The following is a 27933-nucleotide window of genomic DNA, read 5'->3' as shown; positions in this document are numbered from 1 at the left end:
GCTACTCAGTCATTTTTAAGGCAACTGAAAAATACATTTGCTGAGCTAACCTCACTCTCCCAAAGAGCTGGCACTGCTATCTTCTTCTGTGTAAAAGGTTTAAACAGTTATTATAGTGTGTCATAAATTTTAACTTGTAATTGAAAATCTCTTCACTTCCTAAAAAAAAAAAATCTGTATTACTTGCTATGTAATTACAGACTATGCAGCTGCTCTCTTTGGCTTCACTAGAAAATTTGAAGACATGAAACACTGTACAAACCTTATTCAAATTTTATTAAATTGCTAGTCGTAGATATGCCACTCTCATACTGGAGGCTCTCAAGTAATACTGCTTTCTTCCTGTTATCAGGACTAAGAAGCAGATGAATCAAAAGTTGATCCAGGGCATATTGAGTTCCTCACCACACAGGAGACCATCAGCTCCTTAGCAGGAAAGCATAATCTCTATTTCTGCCAAGCAGACATCATAGGGAAAGATACCTGAACACATGGCTGAAAAAAGACTTCAATGTATAAATACAATTTTTATTTAATTTTCAATAGGTCCTGGTCATTATGCATGGCCACAGTTATCTGACTCACTTTAGTACAATTTTTGTGCCATTTCCTCGTGTCACTTATAATGAATCTCTATTCATGAAACAGTGAACCTAATATTCAGCCAAAGGTATAGGACTGGTGACCCCACAATATCCTGTTCACCTCCAGTAGTTTGATGTGAGTCATACTTGATCAACTATTCCCTAGCCTTTGTGTACTGTGGAAGCTATGGTGTGATGCTGAATTTTCAGAGCAATTACAATAAAATATACACCATGCACCTCTACTACTGATTCACAATGCATTTCAGTCTTGGGTCACTGATTCAAAATGGACAGCTTATGGAAAAAAGCTTTACACAGCCCAGATTTCACATTGTACTTTGTTTCTCCCCATTGGTGCAGTGTCAACATTTTTAATAGCAAGTTATTAATTTGCTGGGATTGATTTAGGCTCTAAAAAAGAATTTCCAAGTCTGAAGAATTTAATTGATTCATTATCACAAAAAAAAAATAAAAGAACTATGAAAACAGTTACCAGACATACATTACAAAACTGTTTCCACCTGGTCTTTCTTATCGTTTTCTTAATTCCTGCCCAGTCATACACAGAAGAGCTCCATGATGGGTACCACAGACTGAAATCTCAAGTCAAGTCTAGAGGATTTTGGACACGTAACTTCCTTTGACTGCTAGTGGGACATATTTTTCCTAGGCATTTCAAAAACTTCCACTATAAAAACCACTTTAAGGTTTTAAATTCAATATATAGACCAACATAGTTGGTTTAGATCATCAATTCAAAATAGCTAAAATTTGGAATGAAGATTTGCACCCTCAGAATAAACTTATGTCCACCTGTTCTCAGTTTTAAAGCATGGTTATTCATAAATTTCTGGGTAATTACATAGACAATTTAACAAAATGGCCAAGTTAATTTTTTTTAAAGTCATATTTTCAAGCATAATAATTTCTTTAGAATTTGCTTTTTTTTCCTCATTCAATCCAATTGCAAATGGAGATGTTCACCAGGGACCTTTATAATTAAAACTGTAACAGCCTGAAATTATTTTCCAATTATTACTCAACACACCAATTGGTGCAGCAATACTGTTTATATTTGTCACCAGAAATTACCGTGATTACTTTTCTCTTTGCTTTCACATGTGTCACTATAAAAGCTAAGAGGAAGTATGATGGAAAAACAGAGGATTTCTGAAAGACTATGGATCCAGTAACACTGACTCCAGCATTCAGCAGAAGCAAATTACAGAAGCAAATTGGATATGAAAATTCAGTTTATCCCACTTTGCTATCACTGAACTAGATACTTTTGAAAGATGAACTAACAATATACACATTTAAAAATTTTCAGTAATTGCTGAAACAGGTACCTACTATAATTGTCTTGCAATCTAGAGATGAAGTTAAAAGGAAATTATTGAAATAACAAAAACAGACAGAAGTGCAAAGAACACTGTTAGCTGTAGGAACAGGAAATTGATATTGAAAGCTATAAGACAAATAGCTGCACAGATCTGCTCAGAAGGATTTATGCATGTAGGAAGAATAACAAAGGGAATTCCTTGAAGGTTTTATATTTCACAGTAGATGTTAAAATGCTTAAAATACATTTCAGCTCAGAAGCTGAAAGTTAATTTCAGTTTTACCTCAAAAAAGAAAAAAAAATCTCTTACTTCATGAAGGAGGAAAAACTTAGAAATTCTCTTCTTAATTTACAAAATTGCTATATTATAATTTTCTCATCCATCCATCCAGTCATTTAGACAATACCTGGGCAAATTTCTTTGCTTCCACTAAAAAAATAAAAAAAACCCCAAGAGCTTTTCTTTCAGATATTTCAAGTTTCTTGTCCTTGATTAAGCATCATGCAGCATGGTTTGGAAATTTTCACTTTTTGTACAGTGAAGACAAAGTGTAGATGTTGGACTCTACTAGATAAACACAATCCATGTGGCTCAGGATGTGGTAACTCACTACATGGGCAGGGGCACTGGTAGTTCTCTATCACCCGAAATGGTCTCCAACATAAGATTTTGCAACCTTGACCCTTCTCTACCCACCCTTCTGATGCTCTGGGAAGCAGACATAAATGAAGGCATACCCCCACTTTCTGTTTTAAGATGCCAAAACACAGTTAATAAAATGTTAAATAGCAGTGTAACTAAAAACACTGCAAAACACTGTGAGTAGTTTTGGAGACTGAAGGTGATTATGATCAGAATGTATATGATTAACTTTCTCTTTTAGTTAAAAACCCAGTGAAAACTTCCTATGCTTCCTGTTACATTTCTTCTTTGTGAAATGAATCATGAATGAACAGAAAAAAATACCTCAAAGCACATAGTACTATGCTTTTCACAATAAGATATAAAAGAAAAAGAAGGAACATAGTAATCAAAAAAACCTTAATGAAAGTACAACCTAATCAAAGGCACTGTTGGTTCATCATCTACTACTTCTGCTTATGAGACCTAGAAGTAGACATGATTTAAAACAATAGAAGTAGCACAGCTGTAAGAACATATGAACTACTCTATGATACATATTTAAATAGCAAGCAAAAAGTCATCCCGCCATCCAAAAGTCTGCTCTTCAAAGTATTTTATGTATTACATGCACACACATCTATTAATATAATTAGCAAAAAAAGTTATGTCATTTTTAAATTTAAATTGCAAGGAAATGCATTATAAAATATAAGTATTTATATATATATACACATGTATCTGTATTTATATAGAAAAAATTTTTCTAGATTATATGTCATTACATTAATATATTTAACCGAAAAATTGTAATACAACTTACAGAGTTGAGGATGTGGAAACTAAAACAAGTATTCTCCAATTTGAGTTTGGGGATTTTCTTAAAGATTTAGAAATTGACAAAAAAAAAAAAAAACATTGATCCAAGATTGCCAGGTAACAGTCTTACTACATTTTTCACCTTGTTGGGTTGAAGAAGTAAAACATAATGTGATAAAGAAAGCAGACAGCAATATCTCACTTGTTTCAGTTAGGCCCAGTCTAGTAGTGTGCTCACAGTACACACAAACCAGTCACAAACACCACTGCAGCTGCTTGTCTTTTAAGGTCATGACTGAAAGAGTAGAAATAACACTGGCAGCCAGACTACATTAAGTCCAGTATTTAAAACACTTGTTTGAAGAACAGAAGTTACAGATTTTATTTTGTCCTTTCTTCAAATTCCATCAGCAAAATCCCAGGAATAAGCAACACTGATGGAAAAGCACAATCAGCTGTGGTGGGGGGAAAAAAAAGGCACTATTCATGTCCCCTGTTGAAATTAAACACACTGTGCAAAAATGAATCAGGACTCACAGGGCTAGGACTTGCTGGGTTATAGAGAGGTTCTCATTCCTATTCCTGGACCTATTTCTGTGTTAATATTTTTAAATCTAATAATGATTCAACATCAAAACTAGAAAGACTTCCAGAAAGCAAGCATCAAACTCTGTTCTGTTAGCTGAAAGGAGCTAAGATAATTTAATGTCCTTTTATAGGACAGACTCTCATCCCCTTGCTCACTCTGGAATTTTGTCTGCATTTGTTCTAGACTAAATGAATTTTTCTTGAACACAAGGTACCTGTTCCAGATTTCAACTTTGTTTTCTACTTCTGCTAGTTTGCATTTTTATTTCCTCAAAAGGAAGGTTTCTTTGAGACTAAAACATGAGCCAAGGAGCCAGCAAAGCCCACCACAGCATGATGCTTCTAATTCATCCTGCTAGTGCAATGGAGTTGCTCTGCAACTCTCCAGCCAAGTTTTCTCCCTTTTGGTATCAGCATGTTATTATGAAGACTACTATCACTAGTACATTCCTAAAACATCTTTAGTTTCTCCAGCAAATTCAGTGAATACCCAATGTGCTCACAATACCTGCGTATCACTTTTCTTCCTTCCACAGGAATCCAACACCTGGACAATTCAACCCAGACTGGGTTTCCCTGCTCAGCTGGCTCTGGAACAGATTTTGTAGCGCCAAAGACTGGCAATATAGGAAATAAATCTTGTCCATAATGTCAAATAACAAACCATAAGAAGTAGGGAGTGATTCCAGCATTACTCAACAACTGAAAGCTGAAAGTGCGGGGAACATGAATGTTGCTCTCACCTTCCTCTTGGTAGGTCTGCATCATCTTTCCTCCACCGGACTGTGGGTGTGGGATCCCCCTGCACCTGGCACCGGAAATCCACAGCCTCCTCCTCCAGCACCACTTGGTTAATCGGTCGCCTGAGAAACGTGGGCCGTTCTTGAAAGAGACATTAAAATTCCTTAGTGAGTCAGAGGGTTGAAATTAACATGTTTGACTTCTCAGCATCTTTTTGCTTACTGATTCAGAGAATGGAGAAAGGAGGCTGAGCTCCACAAATTCAGACAAGTGGAACTGATGATGTGCACAAAGAGCCCAGAAGGCGACTCCCAGGCTGGGGAGGCAGGGGCTGTTGCATCCGGCCCGCACGCAAGAGCCGAGTGCCACCAGACAGAAGCCAGTGCTGGCACTGACCGCCCAGCTGCCGCGCCAGCGGAGAGGCCTCCAAGGCCATGCCCTTCCGCGTGACCGTTTTGGCTCTGCACCCCTGCATACACAGAGCATGATCTAAAAGCTCCTGCAAGCTCTATCGGTATATGAGCTGCCCATGGCAATAATCAATATCTTGATGCTTCGGAGGGAAATGTAAACTCCATGTTATGCACCTCAGCCAACTGTGGACTACCATTCAGAGGTCAGAGCTTCCCTGATCCCCATCGCTAACCTCACCAAGGAAAACTAAATTAAGATCTGAATAATAAGTTCTGTTTACTCTTGTTATGTTAGCCTGCATGACTACAAACATCATTAATCATCATAATGTTGTACAGGCCTGCTTAAAATCCAGATGCAGAGCCACAATCTGATCTCAGTTATACTGGTACAAACTCAAAGTACCGGTAATTTCATTTGAAAGGATGTCACTGGGATTAGTTTCCAAGTTGCCTTTGGACTGCATAAATTTTGTTCTGTCCTCTCCTATCCATACCACACTTTTATTATAAATTATTTATTATAGAGCCAAACCATTGTAAGACTGGATTTATGTGAAGAGGCATTTCCACTCAAGACAGAGAATGGTTATAAAGACATTTAAAACTGGTTACACACTACATTTCACATTTTATACTTAGCCAGTTGAAGGGTATGATGTCACTTGAAAAAATATTCAAAATTCACACAGATGTAGGCAATACCAGATTCTGACTCAGGCAGTTTGTCTTGATAACTACAGAGCTGAGTTTATGGGTTGACTATCCATGTTTATTATATCCAAATAGTAAAAAAACCCCAACACATTAAAAGAACATTAATAAGGTTGCAAAATCAAGCATGCAGCAACTCAGTGCCAGAACTAAGGCTGCCTGTGTGCCCTTTAATCACTCCCTTTCTGTTTATGCCCTATGGGACTGGTTGCAATTACATGATCACATACTACTTTTTCCCCAAACATCTCCAGGTTGTTGGTATTCATTTAATGAGCAGGTGTTTAATATTTTGCTTTAGTTGTACCATTTAGTGGGTGGCCTTCTGTCATACTACTCAAACTTCACTTCAAAGGCAGAATTATTAATTTCCTCATGACCTCCATTACACCTATCTTAATGCTTCATTAACAATTCAGTTATTTTCATAGCTTCTCTCTGAGGTGCGATGGAGATCTAAGAAGGCAAGGTAAAAAATACCTGATAAATCTCAACGCTCAACCTGAGATGCAAAACTGCCTTTTTTTTGTGAGACTTCAGCATTAATTTTGTGTATTCAAAACAGCCTCCACTGAATTCAGTTGTAGCCGATAAAATGTTCACCACTTTTACAAATCAGAATATTAAGTCAGAAAATAAGGAACACAAAACCACCTGTTAATAATTATGCAAATGAGTGACAGCATCACATAGGAATTCTAGAAAACTAGCAGGGGGAACTATTGGCAGGGAAAAACGTATTTTGTCAGCAGAAGAATAGACACGCTCAAGAATCTATAGCCCTTTTCCAGATGCTAGAGATAAAAACATGTCTAACGGGCAGAGATTCATCTCCCCATTTCTCCCAAGTCATTGCTTTTGTCCTATTCCTAGCCTGCTGAGGACCTGCAGGTTTCAGCAGTGTTTGGGCAAGTAAATTCACTTCTAGTCTCTCTGTGCATCTGGACACCTCAGTCTTCATTCCCTGTTTCATATATGTGTATAAGCCACATATAACCTTCACTACCGCTCCTTGTCCTAAGTGTGCTTCGTCAGATTTTTCCTTCCCTGTGCATGTGGTCTCCTGATCCTTCCCGATCTCCAGCTAGGTTTGCTCCTACGCTCACCTATGTGTCATTACCAGAGTCTCAGTCCCTCTCCATTCCACCCACTGGCTGTGGCAGCTCCTTCCAACTGCTTCTTTAGCTGATTTGTCTCCTCCTAGCCCAGAATATTGCTTGTCACAGCTGGAACCCAGCAAGTTCACAAGTCTGGTCTCCTTTCCAACTATCCATGCCTCTCACTTCTTCATACCTCATAGCAAACTGACTCTTCTCCACTGTGAACTACACTTGAACTGGAGCTGTTTTCTCTGTGCCACCCAGATACAGCTCATCCACAATATTATTAACACAAGAAAAATCAGTTGAAGTAACCAAGCATCATCCCAGCAGAGTGCAGGAAAATGCTGTTCAGACTTGTGTTCTACCTCATGTCTTTGGAGTATGAATAAATTAATTTTTTTTTTTTTTTTTTTTTTTTTTGAGAGAGAGGTGCATAACTGGCTAACTTTAGTGAAAATTCTTTGGACAAGTGTTGTGGTTTGAGCCTGGTCAGCAGCTAAACGCCACACAGTTGCTCACCCACCCTCCCCCCACTTGGGAATGGGGAGGGAATCGGAGGGGCAAAGGGAGACTCGCAGGTTGAGATAAAAACAGCTTAATCACAGTAACAGAATAATACGATAACAGTATAAATGTGTAATGTACAATACAGCTGCCCACCACCTGCAGACTGACACCCACCTGCTCCCGGCCCGCAATCCCAAACACAACCTCACAACAACACTCCCACAAGTGAGAACCCACCTCCCAGACCCCTCCTGCCTTTATACAGGGAGCACAATGTCACGTGACAGGGACTATCGGCCAATCGGGGCCCAGCCTTCCAGCTGTGCTCCCCCTGCCCCCGCACACAGGTGAGGGCACTGGGACCTGGGGAGCCCCTGGGGTCTCAGGGTGCTGCAGCTCCTCCCGCTGCCAGACCAACGGGAACTCTAGGCCAGCCCCAACCAGGACAACAAGCAAAGAATTACATCTCTGGCATAGTGTAGCTATTTCCCATAAAATTTTAGGTCCCTGTTATTCAATATGAGGAACCTGCATTTCTCAGGACAAAAAGCTTCCTCCATTCTTCTCATTCAAATCCTTCCCCATTTCCCTCCAATTATCCCTTCTACCTCCAAACTGCAGGAACTTCAACATTCTTAGAGAATAATTAATTATTTTTGGAATTAAAAAAAAAAATAAAAATCAGTTTTCCAATCAGGCATGGAAAATTTTGGATAAAGCCTTTTAGTTTGACAAACTTATTAAAACTGGACAAAGTAACAAAAGCATTGGTTGTTAACCTTAATGCTAAGCAATGTACTTAGCCTGTCCGTAATTATGTGGACTTAGAAGGGAATATTTTAACAACTGTAAATTTGCAAGGTTATCTCATTCACAACTTTTCTCCTAAGAGCTCATGCCAATCCCTGCTCTGAGCTCATACACAGTACGCTCTACATTTTGGTATTTATTTTTCAAGAGATGATCCTAAACAAAGAAATTTAGATCCAGATCAGCATCCTCGTAAGTGAATTAGAGGTCCTGGTTCATCCACACTGAACTGAACAACTCTGCATGTGTTTGTATGTTGACTTGGTCTGCATACAAAAATTGTTTTAGACCATGTTTATAAAAGCTGCCTGTAAACAGCTAAGAAACTAATGTATGCATATTTATGAAATGGCTACTTGTGGCTGTAAATGCTTCTATACAGGAGATGAGAAAATAAATTCCTGTCACATTTTGAGGAGAACCCAGCTGATGAGACACTAAATGGCCCAAAGGTCATTAGGTAAATCACTTGATTTTACATCAAGGCAATTTAGGAGTATACATAGATGTTTGTTTCAGATTAGCTTCTCAAACTGTGTATTTTCCAAAACAGTTAAGAATTTGCTAGAAAAGAAGTAGCTATGTAAGTACAGATGCCAGTTAGCAAGGACATGAAAATACCAATAACTGCTATTTCCATTTTTCTGTCATCTCTACATTTTGCACAGTGTGAATCAGGAAACAAGAAGTTATCTCTCATGTCGTTTCCTGTATTTGTATCACTCAGACAGCCCCTTGAATAAGTCCAATAGCTAATTATACAGCTATAAAGTGATCAGAGTGAATGTCATTGCCAATGCAATTAACATTCTTTATGTGAGATTAACTGGATTTGAGTCACCTGCATAACTTGCTTACAATGTTAATCTCTCAGGAGACAGAGTGCTGCTTGCCCAAGCATGCTAAATAAAGAAGGTTTCTTCGCACAGCCAGGTCAAATTTAGTTTCAGAGCTACACTTGAGAAAAAACTATTTTTATTTTTCCCTTTTGAAATGGTTTAACCATAAATAAAGCCTTGTGGTACAATTAAATGTTGTCACTCTGTCAACAGCATTCAGAACACAATATATTTGAGAAATAACAAGAAAGGGTAATAAATTAAAATCATAGACATATATAAAAATTTTAATATAGCTATTTTAAAAGCTTTCACTGAGTAAATAAAGTACTCACTTCCCTGACCTTCTCTGATGAATATTAAAAATCTTTGAAGAGAACTATAAAATAGGTCATGGTTATATGTCATGTCAACCCGTTGTGCTATTACTAGGGTAACCTTTATAACTTCGGAATAAACTTTGCTTGCAGTTATAAAAGGGAATTGTTAATGCAATCTGGACACGCACCTACAATCTGTTGCAGTGCTTGAGATACACGCTGCAAGAAAACCTACACAACTGATCCTAACCAGAAACATAGGAAAATCTCTTTGCTTTGAGTGCTGACATAAGTTAACCCCAGAACTCAATTTTTCCTCTATTTAACAATTGTTCCAACTATCACAGTGTATTAGAAAGACTCAGATGACCTTCAGGTGTATTACTGCCCTTTTGCTGCTCCTCAAAAAGTTAGACAGCTATATATGGGCCTTCAATCTAATTAAAATGATCCTAACTACCTCAATATATTTTCTCTGCTGAAGCAACTGCTAGAGTGAAGGATTTGATGGTCCCCATAATGTAGAGGCTCAATCTGATTTAGAACTGTTTTCTCTGCCTTTGCTGGAGAGAAGGCATAATTTAAAAAAAAATACTTCTGTATTCTAGAAAGAACTGTTAAAACACAAAAGGCTTGGGGTGGGGGTGTTAATAGCAAATAGTTAAAAATGAAAACTTTTTTCACTTTAACATTCTGATGTAAAGGAAAAAAAAGAAACACTAGATGATTGGAAATAAGTTTCAGAATGCTGCCAATAGTGTAGATATTTAATTAACTGCAACATGATCTGGATAAAGTAAAGCTTTCTGCCAAAAATGAAGATGTGGAAGACAGGGTATTAGGATCACACTAAATTTACGTATTTTGGCCAAGTAAACGAAAATACAATTGCAAAAGCAGATGGTTTTATATTTAAAGACATCCTTCTACTGTCTCTTTTTAAGCACTTTTCCATTTTTCATTTCAGAAATAAACACTTGTATAGACATTGCAAACTTCTACACTCAAAGTAGTACCCAAGATGTGATGAGCTTGCACGGATCACTGTTAAGAGGCCCATGCAAATAAAGTAGAATGATTTTTATCAATTGTTGCTGGTTTTCTCCTTTTATATACAACTGTGTTAATTTCAGTCTTTACTGAGCATTAAGTATGGACTCTGGAGACCAAATCAGACCCTTTTCACACCAATATCATTATCCCATTGCAACTTGTCAGTATCTGTGGATAACAAATATTGCAAAGCCAAACTGGCTTTTTGTAAACTTCCACAAGTACACTGCAAGTGGGCAATACAAGGATTTGAAGAAAACCAGGAGGAGCTTTGCTCCGAAGGACAGAATACCCACTCGCAATTTCTCTGTCTTGAACCATGAATGTATACCCAGTTTTGGTAGATTTTCCATGTGGGGAAAGCTTCTGGGACTAATTTCTGGGATATGATGAGACCAAACTCTGCTAAGGCCTTCCACATAGTCAGAGCTCAGGAAAGTAAAATGGGGTACAACGTCTTCATAAGGGATTTTTTGATTTTGTTCCTCTAATATCATGCTCTTTCTGCAACTATGGTATTTCTTTCAGCTTGGCAATGTCTAGAGAACATCAAACACAAATACTCCTTCAAGCATCAGATAAAAATACCTCTTCATCCCACAGGACCTTATTAGCTGAAAAAAAGTTCATGTACCAAAGCTAAAATCAAAGATTAATCCAAAACAATCTTTAATATGTCTGAATTGACATATATTTTAAGACATTTTTGTGCTCATTTTAGTTATGCTTTATATTCTTCTGAGGCTCTTCTAAATATATCTTTTTCCACTGCTTGATGCCAGCTTCTTGAAGTTGATATATTAAGGCTTTCATTGATTTTGCTGAGCTTCAGAATCAATATACAAGATATACCTTTGTACATTCTCTTCAAACGTACCATTTTAAGTGCAAAGGAATAAGAAGGAGTCTGAAATAGTTAAAACAACTTGAAAACTTATCTGAGGACAGTGCAGTAGTATGATGAAATGATAAAAAGTTAACTTAAGCAGTAATTCTTACTTATTTAATTTCTGGCTCCATATTATATATTTACAAACCACGCCTTCTTACAAATTGGCATGAAACTGTTTCTGTTTTGCATCTTGCTTTCTTTCTGTACAGCCAAAGGCTATGAGCCGAAACACAAGCAAAGCAGCCTAACTGGCATCACTTAAACTTCTGAATTTGGCCTTTAGAATAGTGTGTCCATAATCAGACAGTACCATGTTGCCTCTTTTTGTGAACATTAGGATTGATGGATTAGTTATTAACTTCCTCTGAAGGACAACTTAGACTCTGTGACAGACCCTGTCTTCTTGCTTTACTCCAAGACTATACCTTGAAGCCTCGTAAAGGCAAAAACTAGCAGTAGTGCTTGAAAGAGAAGACTAACAAAATGTAACGCATCATTGTCACTATTCAAAACACAGGAATAATTTTGGGAAGCAATGCTTATATAATCAGTTTGCTTTACGATATTTTACTGTGGAAGTTTGGCAGATTTATTCTAGAAGAATCATGATGTGGGAACAAAAGAAATGCAATCTGCACTGACACAAACAGTATGCTGTTAGCAGTGCCTACATGTTGAAAGCTAGGTTTCCTATGCTGATGTGGTTGAAAAAAAAATTATTTGTTTTGTGGAAGTTCTACATGTATTTTCCACAACTATCTCTCAGCAAAGGTTATTGGATGGGTACCCAGCCAATGCATTCTGCACATGGGAAACTTTCATTTTCTCCTCCTACTTATTTCCAAGGTACTTACTACCTATTTTATTTAATTTTTTTAAAACTCAGGAAAGGTGTAATCTTTTAGGTTAGGTTTCCATGCTGTTCCCCTCGGGCCACCAGTTACCACCACACTGGCTCAGTTTCTCCAGAGGCAATGCCTCAAGCTAAATTTACTGTATAGGGAGCCAGAGATCTGTCATGAGTCACATGCAGAAATTAACTTCAGGTATTAGAGAAAAACTTGCAGAGCCAAATGTAACAAGTGGCTGATTCCTGGAAAGGTTTGAGAGCTAGTATGAAACAGATCCTTTTCCTATGGAGTAGTGTGTTTACTAAGGCCCCCTTCACACTATCAAAAGGATATGGGGCTTGTTATTTGGAAAAGGAATAGAGACATTAATAATCAGCTAATTAATACACATTCCTCTCCAGAATCAGCACCAGCTGTAGGCTTGCCAGCCGTTTTATTAAATTCTCTAAGTCTCTTAGCTAAGATATTTTAATTATAAAGGCCATTTTCAAATGTGTTCAAACCAGTTAAAGTTGGGCATACAAATAATACATATTATGATATTTTTAGCATATTTTTCTCAACATTTGCATTATTCCCATGTTCCTCAAACCTGTGAGTCATATTAGAGGAAGGCTGTGGACAACAGATGACCCATGGTTTTGCCTGTGTTCAGTAAACTCAGTCTGAACATGCATAGCCAATCTGATGTTTCCCAGAGTTGCTGGATTTATTGGATTTATTGTGTATGTTTAGACTGATTGGACTGTTCAGTAGATACATTGCTTCCCGGAAACATCATGGATAATTCTCTCCAGTGCACTGTGCATGCACCCACTCACACACGAGCTACTGCCTGGAATCCAGGACTGGAATACAGCTGTTCTGCCAGTGGAAGGCAAAGCCAAGCCCCCTCCTTTTGCACAGAGCAGGCCAGGACTAACCGGGACATGTTTAGACAGTGAGCCCAATACACCAGGATAGAGCTTCAGGGCCAGGTGGCAGCCAGGAAATGGGCACAGGTCAGTTGACTCACCTTGTCAAACAGCAGATCATAATGTGAGCACCTGCCTCCTGCATGCTGTTCTTATACAGCAAAAAGGAAGATAGGAAGGGAATACCTAGATAGAAGGGGACTTTTACATTGGAAGATGCCCAGATAGGAAAGGAATTTTAAATACAATTTTCTTTAGGTAGTCTAGCACAATTATGAAGAATTAAAATATCTAATTTCATTTATTGCTGATTTTGTTCAGTATTCACAAAATGGGCTTAGATTGTATTTTACAAGTTGATTGCTATGATTAAATCCTGTAAAGAAATTCAGAATATTGTTAATGGCTATGTATTGTTTTAGATATCAAGACAAACCTAATACTTTTTGTAGCTCTGCAGGATATGAAATTACATGCATATTTCAGTTTTTATTCCTACAGTTCAGTGCTTTTTAACAAATTATTTTCTCAAGGATATCTTAAGGCTTTGTAGTTTAGGACTGCAATCTGCTTGCTATCCACAGGGAGTATTACTAGACATTATCAGTACTTAAACTGATGAAGAAGATATGTCATGTCTCTTTTATATCTGTATAAAGGCACAACTTCAATGGATTGGCTACAAAGGACATAATAATTTGATAGAGATCCATTCTGTGCTTTTTTGCAAGGTATACCAGTTCTGTCTTTAAAAGTGATATGCTTCCATGAATCCACAAGAGTGGACTGGAAACCTTTATGGTCTTATAATGCTGGAAAGCAGCAAATCTTCCATCACTCATGGATCTTGTCTAGCAGAAACTTTTATATGCCTTTTGTGAATCGCATAATACGTTTTTTTTTTTAAAGTAGACAAATAAACATTGAATTGCACATACATGCAAACACAAATGGCAATATGTGTGTCTGGGCTTTCCAGTGCACCATATTAGGTAGAAAGTGAAACAATTAGGAGCATCTGCTTCAGAAAGGACCCTAGGATTTCTATGAATTGTCTTAATGGAGTTACAAGCAATCTTGTTTGGAATTTCAGCATTGTATCAAGGATATCAAAGAGGTGTAGCAGGAGGCAACGTTAACACTGTTTCTCTTTCATATGTGTGTATGCATTTTCTTTAGCAGTGAGGGTTTTTTTCCTTACTGATTTTCTTTTGTTTGCTCAAGACCTCTTGACTAATTCCTACAAAACCAGAGATAATGATAAATAGAAATGTCATGACTGCAAGATGTACCACAGTAGGATTTGCCTGTTGTTAGCAGGATGGATCCAGCTCTAGCTTCAGTATTACTCTGTTCTCACTCTAGATCCTAACCATAGGGCAAATGTTCCTAACAACTTCTTCCCTTGCCCATCAGGTCTGGAAGCTCTTTCAGACAGGAAACATATAAATTTTTGATTCATTCAGCAGCACCAAAAATCTAGATGATACCCTGGCTTACAGGATGAAAACCTGCTTCATGCCCTTTAAAAACCAAATGACGAAGGTATCCCTATATACTAAAAAAGTTGATCTCGGGATTTTCTCCAACAACTTCTTACTGATCAGTTGGGGTCTTTTGTGCTCTCCTACAAAGGTTTGATTTCACAACCCCAGAGGAATAAGGGATTATTTAAACAGGCAATGCTGGTCCAAATCTCAGTTAAGCAGGCATTGTCAACTGTATTAGAATTAGCTTAATTACATCTGGCAATTTTGTGAGGGAGAGCATTATGTCCTGCATTACCGTCATTACTGTCCAGCACTAAGGAATTGATCAGACTGAAACTATGTGCTTAAAAAGAAAATGTTGAGCTATCACAGCTCCATAATTATAAATTACAGCCTTGCAGGTCTTCTTCAGAAACTGTGAAATGCAGCTTAAGCAGTACTATTTTGTTTTGTTAACCTTGTTTTGTCTCATATTTTGATGAGCTGCCCAGGCCAATTCAGTCTATGACATCTGTAGTGTAAAGGAAACAAAAGCTTGAGTGGCTTTACCAAAGACAGTCAGCTCTGCCGGATCGCTGTCTCGCTCCCCCACCATGTTTGTTCCAACACAAGTGTACATGCCGGCATCACTTTTTCTTGTATTGGAGATCATCAACTTCCCACCACGTATCTGTTTCAAAACAAGGAATATATTTTTAAATTCAGATAAACAAAAGGTATCAGAAAAACGCTACCTTCTCAAGCAGTAAGTTCCACAACTAAGGCATTTAAAAGTTTTTTTTTTGTAAATATATATATAGCTTTAAAATTATAATCCTATATACTTAAATATCTCTGTGCTGCTCTAGAACACATTTTATCCTACAATTGATTTTAACTGCATTTCAGTTTTTTCTTCAGTTTTCAGTAGATGCTTTACATTTCAAAGATTGAATTTCTTGCTGCCTCTTTGGCAATGCAGAGTGTTTGCATGTCTTGCATGATGATACATAGAGCACTCTTGATATCCCTCTCAAGAAAAAGACAATTTTACTTACTTTTATTTAGTTCATTTTAATTTACTTGTGTCTGAACAGTTTCCTTGTTCACTAATTAAGACAGTTTTTCTCTTTTCCTTAAGGCAAACAGACTGAATGTAGCCCAAACTGAGATTCACCTGATTCCCATAAGACTTGACATTTTCCTGGCTACAAAGGGTGCTTATAGTGTGAAAGAGCACAGTAGTTGAAAGAAATAAAGCAAGAAATTTGCAGCTTGTGAAGTCACAGGCAGTGTCAAAAGTTAGACAATGGGTGCTTCAGAATAAGCTAGGAATATAGCCAAAGAAACCAGTTCCCTGACACTCTTCCTTCCTCTACTCTTGAATGGACCCTAACTGAGACAACTTGGACCACGAATAGCAGCTGCGTAGATTGTTTAGCTTGAAATACTTCCTTAGGCATCCAAACCAACAAACAAGCTTCCTGATAGTACTTCCATATTGAATAAGGTCAGCACTGAATGAGTTACATATCATTACATACAACATAAAACTTAATTGAAAGAATATTAATAGTGAAAAACTAAGCATTTAAAAATTAGGAATGAAATATGTCATTGCACTGTTAATTTATCCCATTTGCTTGCACATACCATGATATAATTTCTAACCACTTGCTAAGTTGTGTATTTCTGCTGGATCAAGAGTAATGACGAGTCTCTACAGGAAAGGCTGTAGAGTTCTGTGGGACTTCAGTGCAGGCCCTGTGTCTACAGCCAGTAACCTGAGTTGTACTCACACTGATGCGTTCTTCCCTGTCATCAATACGGACTTTATCTTTCTTCCAGTAGATGGTAGGCTCAGGGTGTCCACGAGGTGGCTGGCACTCCAATATGGCAGGCTCTCCAGCTGCCACCACAACATCAGTAGGGTTTTGGCGGAAGTCATCTCGTAGCACTAATGCAATAAGTGAGGGAAAGAAGAAAAAATTTACTAGAAGTGATGACATTGTAAGTGAGGGGAAAAAATACAGAGACACATATTATGAAACAAACAAACAAACAAACAAGTCTCAACCATTATTAGGTGTTGGCTTTGCATCTTATATTTATTATAAAAGATTCTCATACAAGAAGTTGGTGATGCATGACTTTCTGTCCCACAGAGGCAGATTTCACATACATGTGATTTTCTTTGTTTTTTCTCCAGATAAGAACACTGCTCTTCATTTAAATTAGAAAGACCTGTAGTACCTATTACACTTTTTAACCTTGACAGGGTTATTTTCCATCCTTGCAAAAGTAGCACTGCAGGTCTGATGTTGAGTTCTTTTCGTTACAGAACACAATATGCTAAATATCTGGCCTACCTGGATCTCCAACTTCAGCATAAGCTAGGTAAAGTCACACAACTGATACTGAATTGCAGAGTTACACCTTGATTAAGGGTATTGTTATTATTACTGTTATTATTGTCATCACCACATATATGCTGAAGTGATCACCAGTTCTGAAAGGTGTAAGAGAAATCAAGCTGATGGTAGTGTGCTTCCAGAATATTTATTTCTTCCTTTTATTCTTTTAGTTTTAGTATTTCTGCAACTTTGACCAGTGCTGCCCCATGACACTGAAAGGAAAGAGCATTTAAATCACCAAGCTGTTTGAGAACTAGATTAGGCAACACAGGCCAGCTTCTTATGTAAATCAAGCTTCTATAAAGAAGGATTAGGTCCAACTAGCTGGCTTCAGTGTGTTAAAATGATATCCACTTCATCGTTATTCTTCCACGTGTGTCCTAGTCTCTAGGTTAATTGACATTCTTATAAACATAAAACTGAAAATAGCTCTAGATGAGCTACTGAAATAGAATTTAGGGCATTTCCCCTCCTTGAATTTCAGCTACGTATGGCTTTCATTACAGCTTTAAAACAGTTCTCGCCCTTAATGGAACCAGGGCCCTCTGAGAAATTAGAAAACACTGTATCCTAGTGAAGGGGCAAGTCAGGAAGAGTTCAGCAGAAATTGCTCGGTCTCATTTCATAAGCAGAGATAATTTACTGCTTTCAATGTTAATAAAATGTGCCCCATTTTAACATTTGGAACTGAATATTTTTCTGTTCTATAATAAGCCAGAAGAAAATATGATTAATACATACACAAATTGGTCTCTGAATGGGCTGAGGTGAGCAGGCTGCATATATGTGGCACTCAGAACGACATATGAGGTAACTTTTAATGTTCCCCATTTTGGGATACACAGGTAGATCCCAGAGGAAGAAGGAAATTAATTGGAAGTTAATTCCTTTTCTAACACAAAAAAGAGTGATTATTTAGGCTTTGATCTCAGAGCATAAAATAAAAGTGACAGGACACAGTTGGCAACAAATCCAGCTCTGGCAAGAGCCTGTAGTCTTCCTAGGTGATACACTCAACTGATACATTTTTTCCAACAGATAACAAAAGACTCAACCTCAAAATATTTCTGATTAATATAAATCACTCGTACACTTCTGATTCGCAGTAATCAAACTGACAGAAATGGAATTTATGGAGTTTCAAGATCAAATGCAAGAAATAACTTAGGCAATGCACAACACAGAAATAGTATGATGAAGATCATGGGCTGCTGACTATTTGGCATTACAACATTTTGCAATGCCAAGAAAGCTAATACCACAGCAATTTCAGGGAAAGAACCAGAAAAAAAGTCTTACAAAATCACCTATTTTAGGAAGCATCTTCATGTGTCTCTGTGTTCACTATGATACCCAGGAAGAAAAAATACTTATAGGCAATGCTATGCCCCTTCATATAACTAGCAAATGGATAAACATCAACTTCTTCCATTATTACTACACAAAAAATAAATATTAATTTTTAGTGGCTTGATCCCTTGTACAATTACAGAATTTCAGTGCAAATCTACTAGTGGAAAATCCCCAGAAAATCAGTAGATTCCACAACATAATGACTTTATACTACTGACTCTTAACTCCTGGAAACAGTATTAAGGAAGGTGTTTTCCTTGAACATTTCACACTGCTATATGAAGCTGAAAAATACAGTTTCTTGGGGTGATACACAACAAATTACATTAACTTCCTCTGCATCATCCAAGCAACTGTCTAAGGTTCCAATCAGCCTCAGAATATGGGGGTAAGGGCTGATTTGATTTTATCACATTCCTTTACCCACATCTTACTGCAAATCTGGCTTGAATGGAAGACAAAATTGATGCTACAGGGTTTACTTAATCTTGCTCTGTACCTCAGTACATACACGAATCTTGAATAGACATATCTCACCATTTCCATCTAAAGGATTCTGTGTTTTGAAGAAAAACAAAAAATGGATGGAGAAAAATGAAATAGGAAAAAATAAAGCAGGGACAGAAAGACAAAGATAAGAGAAAAATGTGTGGAATATAAATTAAAGAGAGAAAACAACTCAGAGAGGAAGAGGGGGAACACTGTAAGTTTATGGAGCGTGAAACAAAAAGCCAGGTAGAGGAAGGAAAAGAGTAAGAACAAAAGCAAAGGGAAAAACAAGGTAAAGAACAGAGGGCACGAGTTGCCATTCCTGTGATTCAGTGCTTTTAATGCAATGTAACAATGACAATACAAAGCACAGACATTAATCTGTTCAGTACAGCCATCCCAGCACATCCAAATATCACCCAGAGAAAGAAGGAACAGGGAAGAGGAAGGGCACTTGCAGAGACCAGGCCATGAGCTGGAGAGCTCGGCTGTCCCACTCCAGTGGCACAGATAGCCACAGAAGAAAGGAGCATCAACTGGAAATCGAGTTCACAATTATTAGCACAGTAAATAGAAAAGCTGCAGCACATCTTAGTGCAGTCACCATATCTAATGGCACAATCATCTGTGAAAACAGAAAAATGGTTGAGATCTGCAGAATATCCCTCAGCCAATTATCCACAATTGCTGGGTACTTCCAAATAACTATTAGTGTGCTTGAGCAGATCACCCTCTCCATGCGCTGGCAGGAGGCTTTTGTTCACTTGAGAAGCCGGCCTTCCTCAGGGCCCTCTTGGCAGGGCAGAAATACTAGTGTTTTAAAAATTCAACACAAGTGGCAAAACAACATCAGGCTCCTCTTCCTCATCCCATGTTCTTATTTTGCTTTATTCTGATTTCAATGCATTACACAGCTCCCTTTGTCCTTGCATGGGTGTTACTCTACATTCAACAAGGGATGCTGAAGAGAGGGATCGCCGGCATCCCGTCCTGCCTGCCCATGGTGGGACAGCAGCTCACCTGGTCTCCTCGGAGAGCAGGACCCCGGAGGCTGCCGTGCAGCCCCAATGACAGCAACAGCGATGCAGAGGGGAGCTGCTCCCCTCTGACAGCCCGACGGCAGTGCAGACGTCCTCACATTTCGAGAGGCAAAACCTTGGAAGGGCAAAAGCTTCTGGATGGCTACACCTTGCTGTTCAGAAAGGCACCAGGGGACTGAAGAGCTGGAAAGGACAGCTAAATCGTACACACAGTCTACAATGGTGCTGCGGACAAAAGTTAATTAAAGTTTGATCAGTCTCTTTGTAGCTTGAGCAAGCTGATGCTGCTCAAACAAGATAGATGTCTGCAAGCTGTCACGTCAGCTTTTAAGGCACACAAAATCCTGTACGGCCATTTACAGGTACTCGTGAGGGTAATCATGGAAAGCAAGCACATCTAGCAATGGCAGCGCTGAGATAAACACTCACAGGCCACGCACCTGCCAGAGTGACGGAGAAAGAAGAAAAAAGAAGTCCCTGCTACCAAGGCAACTGCTTACCAGCACCTGCCAGCTTAGGCCCAAATCCAGGCCGTGGTCAAACTGATGCTCATAAACTCCAGGAACTACATGGAAACGGAATTAATTTCCTCAACCAAGGCTTCAGCAATTTGTTCAAAGGAAGCGGAGATAAAGCCTCAACGTTTATGGGGTAGGAGAGAAGGTGGCAGGGTCAAAATTATTCTAGGCTAGATATCCATGCCTTAATCCTGCTTTCCACTACAACAGCTTTCAGACCCTTAAAAAGAAAACATTTTTATAGGATTTACATTTACATGATGATTACAAATAACCATCTGTCTGCTTCCACTTTTTCAATCTGGTCCATGTCCCACGAGCCCCCAGCCTGTGGTCAGAGCAGCTAAGCTGGAAGGAAGAAGTGGATGCCCGTCAGGAGGCTTTGGGATAATTGCATTCTTCTCCCACCAGCACTCAGCTCTCCACCTCCTCCCCCCAGTGCACACGGCAAATATCTGAGATTACCAGGGATGGGAGGGAGTGAAAGGCTATCTTTTTTGCCTTTTTCAATTAATGATAATGTATTGAAACATAGCTACATCTGTTGTGCTGACTAGAAGGTATAAAGAGACATCAAGTAAATATTAATGTGCTTCTGTAACTTGGGTCTTGGTAGCTTATCTTCCCCCTCCTACTCTGTTTTGGGCTTATCTCAGGATAATATTATTCTCATAAAAAGTTTTTACATGGCCACATCGGTGGCAGGTTGGTCACCTGCCACATGCAAGTAGGTCTCTCCTGATCCAAGGCACTGCCTCACAGGTATTTTCCTAAGTCCTCATCTCTCTACAACTGCTTTGGCGCTTGTCTCCTCTGATACATAGTGATATGCAAAATCAACACAAATTATTATGTCAAATAACTGCCTAGATGTCATGCAGTGGACAGATTAAAGGATTATTATATTTTAGGTAGTTTATGGTGCAGGGGGGTATTTTAGAACTTGGCTAATGTGTATGATCTACTGAAATAGTCCCTGAGCAAGCCAGCACTACCTGCTGAAATGGGGTGACAGAAAAAAAAAGAAGAGATCACAGACAACCTTCCTCATGAAGAATAATAATAATACACTTTCAGGATGCTGCTGCTCTACCTCTTTGTTTCAGCAACTGCCTCTGTCATGTTTGGTAAGGAAAATTAAAAAAAAATAAATCACAACCTTGGGAATAGTCCTAGGCAAGACTCCCAGGGAGTTCCTGAGCTACCTCTGCATGTGCACTGCCTGGGAAAAGCTGGCATCTTTTTTTAAAAGAAGATGATAAGGAACTATACATTGTTTTCCTCCAGTTCTTTTTCCCATTCTTGACCTATCTCCTGATACAAATATTGCCCAGGAGACAGGAATGCTAGCTAATTTACCATGACTCAAGATGTTTAGACTTTACTTTAAGATGAGGCCTCAAACCCAGGAGATTAATTTTCAGAGGTGTTAGGATATTTTCAAAGAGTCCAGTAGCTTCAACAGCGTTTGATTAGTAGGGTCCCTAGAAATCAAAATGAGGAAGAGAGCAGCAGGGAGATACCTGCATCAAGAAACAAAAAGAGAATCTTTTTCCTTGGAGATTCAGCAACTTTCTTTGACTTCATCCCTTTTTCTCACTCACTATTTCATGTGTTTAGGAACTCAATAACCTACTCAGTACTTACAGCTAAAGGTAGCTTGCTTTTTATTCTCAGGCGTCAGTAAAGACCAACATATGGAAAAACCACTCCATTCTGACTCATCTTCATACATACAGATATAGACATCTATAGAACTTGGACTTTGTGGTGAGCATTAATGTCTAAATGTGAAAGTGGAGACCCTTGCTTCTAGACACAGTATCTATTAAACCAGGTGAACAGATAGTGTTAGAAATCAAGCGCATGAGATGACACTGACAAGTAAGTAGACAGATTCCAAATGGAGTCAGTGAGAGATAGCTGGGGTTTTCTCTCCTCTAAATTTCAGTCTGAGGTGTACCTCAACTAGCTGATTGCACAAAGCTCAGGAAAGAAGACAGGCTTTTTCCTTTCTTATTTACAGCACACATTGCAAGAGTCACACTTTGAAATCTTTCTTCAACAGTTAACCCAATCAAGGGTATTGCTGACCTATTTTCCCTTTTACACAACTACACAGGTATACAAGTGATAGTTATTGCAGACATTATCTTATGAGTTGGTTTTGATTTTTAAAAGGCTGCTATTTGTGTGAATTAAGTGTATGCAATACAACCTGAATACACTTACTGAAAAATTGTATGATGCCCTTGCCTTTCTTGTGATTCATTGTGATCACTTCATTGCAACATGACATCTCCATAATATTTTCTGAAAGATCTTATTTGATTACTAGATAGCATGAAGAGTGGAGATTTTTCTAATGTGGAACATAACATATTTATGTTTAAGCTTCCTAATGGAAAACAAAGTTCTATAACCTGTCTTCATTGCAATGAAGCCCAAATAACCTCTCTTTTTTAAACTCCCGCCTCCTTCCACCAACAAATTCTGAATGCTGCAGTTAACAGTCAGCAATCTCATTACCCATCTGCTACAAATCTTCAAAAGCATCACTGTGTTTTGACAGCTAAGAAAGGAAAAGGGAAGCAATAAGCATAACCAAGTATTCTTTATGAATGCAAATATCCTGAAGACCACATTTAAGTAATTTCAGAAATCTAAAGCTCTACAACGTAATATGTTGAAAAATTTTCTCTAGGATACAGAGCAGATTTCTTTTTTCTTATCCTTAAAGCATAATCACTCTTGATGAATGTAGTGCACAGATTGCTAATGCTAACAAGAGACATGTTACCAAGAGTTTTATTTCATTGAAACTAAAATCCCTATTACTTCCTTAAAAGTTCAGAAATTTTCTAGAAGAACTGGTACCACAACTGCAGACAACAAACTTTGAAAAATGTGCATGGCCTGTTGTATGTCTTAAGATTTAACAAGGATCAGACATTTAGGAGTTTACTGGAATAGTTATTTAATTATCCTTTAAACTCAAGTCTGACTTTAGCTTTTATGTGCTCTTCACATTTAATGGACTACACATTCAGAAAACCATGGGCAAGTAACTTATTTTTTCCCAGCTAATGTGATTATCAGATGTAGAACCAAGCACAGCTTCAAAAAACACATCACAACTGAAGTAGCGTACTTTCACTGTCACTCACTTGTATGCCAGCATGTCTTTGCAGCAAGAATATGGGACCAGTTTCACCAAATTCACTAGAGGACTCTTCAAATCACATCAGCTATGCTTCTCTCCCAGAAATGCAGTAGGGCGGATTGTGCTTGGTAAATGAAGCAATCCTCCAACATCCCTAATAGACTACTGTCACAAAACAGGACAGACTGGACTGGATAGACCTTTGCTCTCCTGCAGTATAGACATTCTTAGGTTCTAATAAGCAAAATTTTAAAAAACCAAAACCAACCTAGACTTAAAGGAATTAAAAATACATGAGCAATTTTCAAAAGCAATGGCATCCAAAAAATCTCAAATGTTACTGTCAGAGATACATGAATGAAATTCAGGTGGGAGCTTTTCATCGAGTGCTTCAGAAGAGGACACAGAAACTGTACTGTACATACAGAGTACAGCACAGAGATTGCCCAGAAAGTACAGATTTAATTAGTAAGTTCAGAAACCACAATATAATAGCATGCAGGTTTACTGTTGTGAGTATAAAAGAAGTGCCACCAGGTACCTGCAGTACTATGTTCAGCCTAATGAATGCTACCTAGAGTTTGACACAGCACTGAGCAATTGTATTTTTTCCATTTCCAGACTGAAGTTGGTTCTCCTGCAACCACTTTAGTTGCTTCAGTCCCCTGGGCTTCCAGTTCATATGCAGACAAAACACCTAAAATGTACATGTGCCCTCAGTAAAACAAAGGAATAAGAACAGATGAGAATCATGAAAAATGAATACAAATGAATGAATATTTCTTGTATGAAAAATATAGAATGTTATATGCTTCATTTAACCAATATAATAGAGACTGCAATCTCTGAGCTCCACTGAAGTGTGAATAGGCTCTAATAAACTTCTTGTGTACACATGCACAACACATACACAACAGCTGGGATGCTTCCCCATCTTGGCAGGGGGTCACTGCCACATTACTGCTATACTTCAGCCACATTAGGCAAAGCATCAAACAAAACAGGCTGTTGCCCAACATAGGAATTCTCTTCCTTCCATTCCCCTGACCTCTGTGACTAACCCTGGTCTCTATCAAGCTTTATCTTTTAATTATAACCTAAACCTCATCTATTCAGTTTTTTGTGAGTGGAATTTTTTTATCAGGGCTTTTGTATTGCTCCCTTCAGAAGTCAGGATTGAAAATGGAATATTTGAACAGACATGGCAAGGCCCATATTTCTTGATAAGCTTTCATAACTCCATTTCAAGGGGACTGTGCAGCCACACTTCATCAGATATGGAGCATGAGATGCATTCACAGCTGGCACGCAGAACCAGTGGGAGCCGTCTGCTGCTTCTTGAAAACCTCACTTCCCATCCTGCAAACTGTCCTCATGTCAATAGGTCATTTTGGGGTGCCTGCCAGATGCTGTTTAAACGTGCCGGCTCTATGGGCCTGGCTGGCTCTATGGGCCTCATATCCTCTGTCCCATAAATGGGTACATCATTGCCCACAGGATCAGCAGTGGCATTTCCTGCTGGATCTGACCCCAGTGTGCCTTCTTTAATCGTTAACCTCCTGAAGGGCTTGACTATTTTTCCTTTTTTAATATTTTTTTCCCAGCAAATGGAGACTGGAAACTGGAAATGCATAAAACATGCTTGCACGGCTGTTACTGAGACATGCCCAGTCATTTGAAGCTAGTGAAAAGTAAGAGCCTCATGAATGAAGCACTGTGTATACAGGGAGTGGGACGGCAGAAGGCTACAAGTCACCAGTATGTGTGCTCACTGCTCCAGCCATATTTGGCACCCCTTCTCCAAGAATTTACAGCAACCTCCCCTCCCCTAAAACTCCTCTATCGCTTATGATTACATATTATTTTAATTCAATATCATTTTAATACTCTACAATAAATTAAAAAAGCAAGGATGCATGGTCAAAGACATTGTCTGTTCATTAAATCTCCAACTCTACTGTCTCTGAGGACAGTAAGAACATTTTTTTCTTCCACTGTTCAAGTGTTGGGTTTTTTTGAAGTTTCATCACTGGATTCTTTCACAAAAGACTCCTTTCCTATTTAAGAACTGACCAAAAATGTTAGATTACATTTTTCCTGTATTATCTTGAACTCTTCAAAATAGTTTACTTGTCTTATCAACATATCAATCTGCATAATGAATTTAAGTTTCCAGACCTCTAAAGAACTGAAGGAGCAATGTGATATGTAGACACTATATTAAATGCTCTTAGGACAGTCATTTGAGTTCTGTCAAGATGCAACCAGATAGGAAATAATCCACAAAACAACTAGATAAAACAGTAGTTTTCTATGGCCTAAACACAAAAAGGAAGCCCCAAATTTGTGATTTTATGCAAAACAAGAAGACACTAGTGTAATTTGCAGGAAATCTTTTGTGGTTTTTATCTGTTCAAATAGCATAAGGAATTATTTCTATACAATATCAAATATAACTCTCCCACTTATTTTCAAAAGAGAAAAAGAATGTAAGAGTTCACATTACCCTCATTATTATTCACTACATTGTGCAAAAGGAAAGAAAAAAAAATAAAGAAGCAGGAGCAAAGACCAACCATAATAGCCTGAAGCAACAATTTTGAAAGGGGAGCTTCAGTACCCAGAGGAAGACCAGAACCTGAGTGTCCAGCTCCACCCTCCAGTCACACTATGCTGTGCCTGACACTCCAAATGACCTTCAGCTGAGTTACACCAGCTCCCAGACATACAGTTGAAAATATAGTAGCATAATGTTTTGGATGCGGTAAAGGTGAAACAATCCTTTTTTTCTAAGTAATACCACTTTCCCAAAGAGCTATTTCATGTACAACAAATTTTGCACATTAGAAAAATGAACAACACAATAAAACTAGAAGAACAAAATAAATCCCCTACATGCCACACATCCTTATAAACCCTTGGTGCTGAATATTCCTCTGGCAGTTCAGTACAAGATAAAATCAGGGTAACTATAAATGAGCTGATGGCTTTTATAAAAGAGAAAAATAACAAAGAGTACAACACAAATAATTGTTTACCCCAGACCAAAGAAACAATCTGAAATGTGCCTGTAAAATACACTTTGACAGGTGTGTTGCTCAACAGCTGGACCAGTTCTTCAGATGAAGGGCTCACATTCCTCTTAAGTGTCTGAAAGACCTCTGTAAATCCCAAAATTAGAATATAAAATAATTTTTACATTCTTTCCTCTTCCTTTGGCTTTTTGTACATAAACTACTAGTGTAACAAAGAATCTATTCCAGCACAGGCACATTTAATAACTAAATATTGAAATAGGCATTACTTTAAAAGGTAACCTCCCGGCACATTTAAGTCATTCATTTCTCTCCTTCTTAGCATAGAGTTTAACTAGACACACAGTGCCTGTGCCTGTAACTACCACTAAAGATTTAATTTGTGTACATTTATATAGTTACTGTTAATTCTTCAATTGCATTAGAAAACAAGAGGCTATACTGACAAGATAAAGTATTCAATCACCATATGATAGATAAAGTGTAATATTGAAATAGGAGGATTAGATTATCAGACTAGACAGGATTGGGTGGAAGGAATTTTTAGCCTGACACAGTACTCACATGGGACAGCTTTTTGACCAAGTAGTACAAACTTTTATTCCATGTCAATTAGGAAAAAGAAAGAGAAAGAGAAAAGGAAAAAGAGAAAAGAAGAAAGAGAAACTGAAAGCAAAAAATAAAAAAGAGAAAGACAAGGAGAAAAAAAAAAAAAAGGAAAAAATAAAAATAAAAATAAAAATAAATAAAAATAAAAATAAGAAGGAGAAGAAGTAAGAGAAAAAGAAGAAAAAGAAGGAAGAAAAAAAAAAAAGAAAAATAAGAAAAAAAAAAAAAGAAAAAAGAGGAAAAGATAAAAAAATAAAAAAGTTTCCTGTTTGGAGGATTTTTAACCCAGATAAATCCACTGACCCAGTTCACAGCCCAGATCCATAAGCAACGGAGAGAATGACAAGGTATTACAAGCAGAGGAAATAGGTGGCCAGGAGAGAATAGCACTACTTAAACCAGATTTTCCACCAAGGAAAATGTACTGTTAAACTATGCAGTATACCTCCCTATATTTAGAATAAGGAATAGCTAAAATACAATAGCTCATATAACCAGTGTATTCTGTGGGATTTCTCTGAGACCAAGAGAACTGGAAACATTCTCTAGTTTGCTTGTTCAGCTTCAATTAAAGCAAACTGAATTAACTTCTCCCTTGAGGAGGACCTCTGTAGCGCTCCTCCTCCTTTTCTGAACAATTCCAGATGTAGGTGCGGAATATTTTCCGTTTCTCTCTGAAGACTTCCACATGCCTGACTGTGCTGCCACATTCATACAAAGAGGTGAGC

At 38.1% G+C, this 27933-nt stretch overlaps 1 protein-coding gene across 7 annotated transcripts in view; it reads right to left on the bottom strand.

Annotated features, from left to right (window-relative positions):
* The window catches only part of ROBO2 (roundabout guidance receptor 2), a 946026-nt gene that overhangs the window by 133337 nt on the left and 784756 nt on the right, over positions 1–27933 (bottom strand). For all 7 annotated transcript variants that reach the window (XM_042788459.1, XM_042788462.1, XM_042788460.1 and 4 more), the window contains exons 3-5: positions 16384–16541; positions 15155–15275; positions 4702–4840 (exon numbers count right to left, since the gene is read on the bottom strand). In XM_042788459.1, the coding sequence (XP_042644393.1) occupies positions 4702–4840; positions 15155–15275; positions 16384–16541 (418 nt within the window). The remainder of the gene's footprint in view (positions 1–4701; positions 4841–15154; positions 15276–16383; positions 16542–27933) is intronic.

This window comes from Tyto alba, unplaced genomic scaffold, assembly GCF_018691265.1.
Source record: "Tyto alba isolate M040663 unplaced genomic scaffold, T.alba_DEE_v4.0 Super-Scaffold_14, whole genome shotgun sequence".
NCBI lineage: Eukaryota > Metazoa > Chordata > Aves > Strigiformes > Tytonidae > Tyto > Tyto alba.
This window is presented reverse-complemented; position numbering and strand designations above follow the sequence as displayed.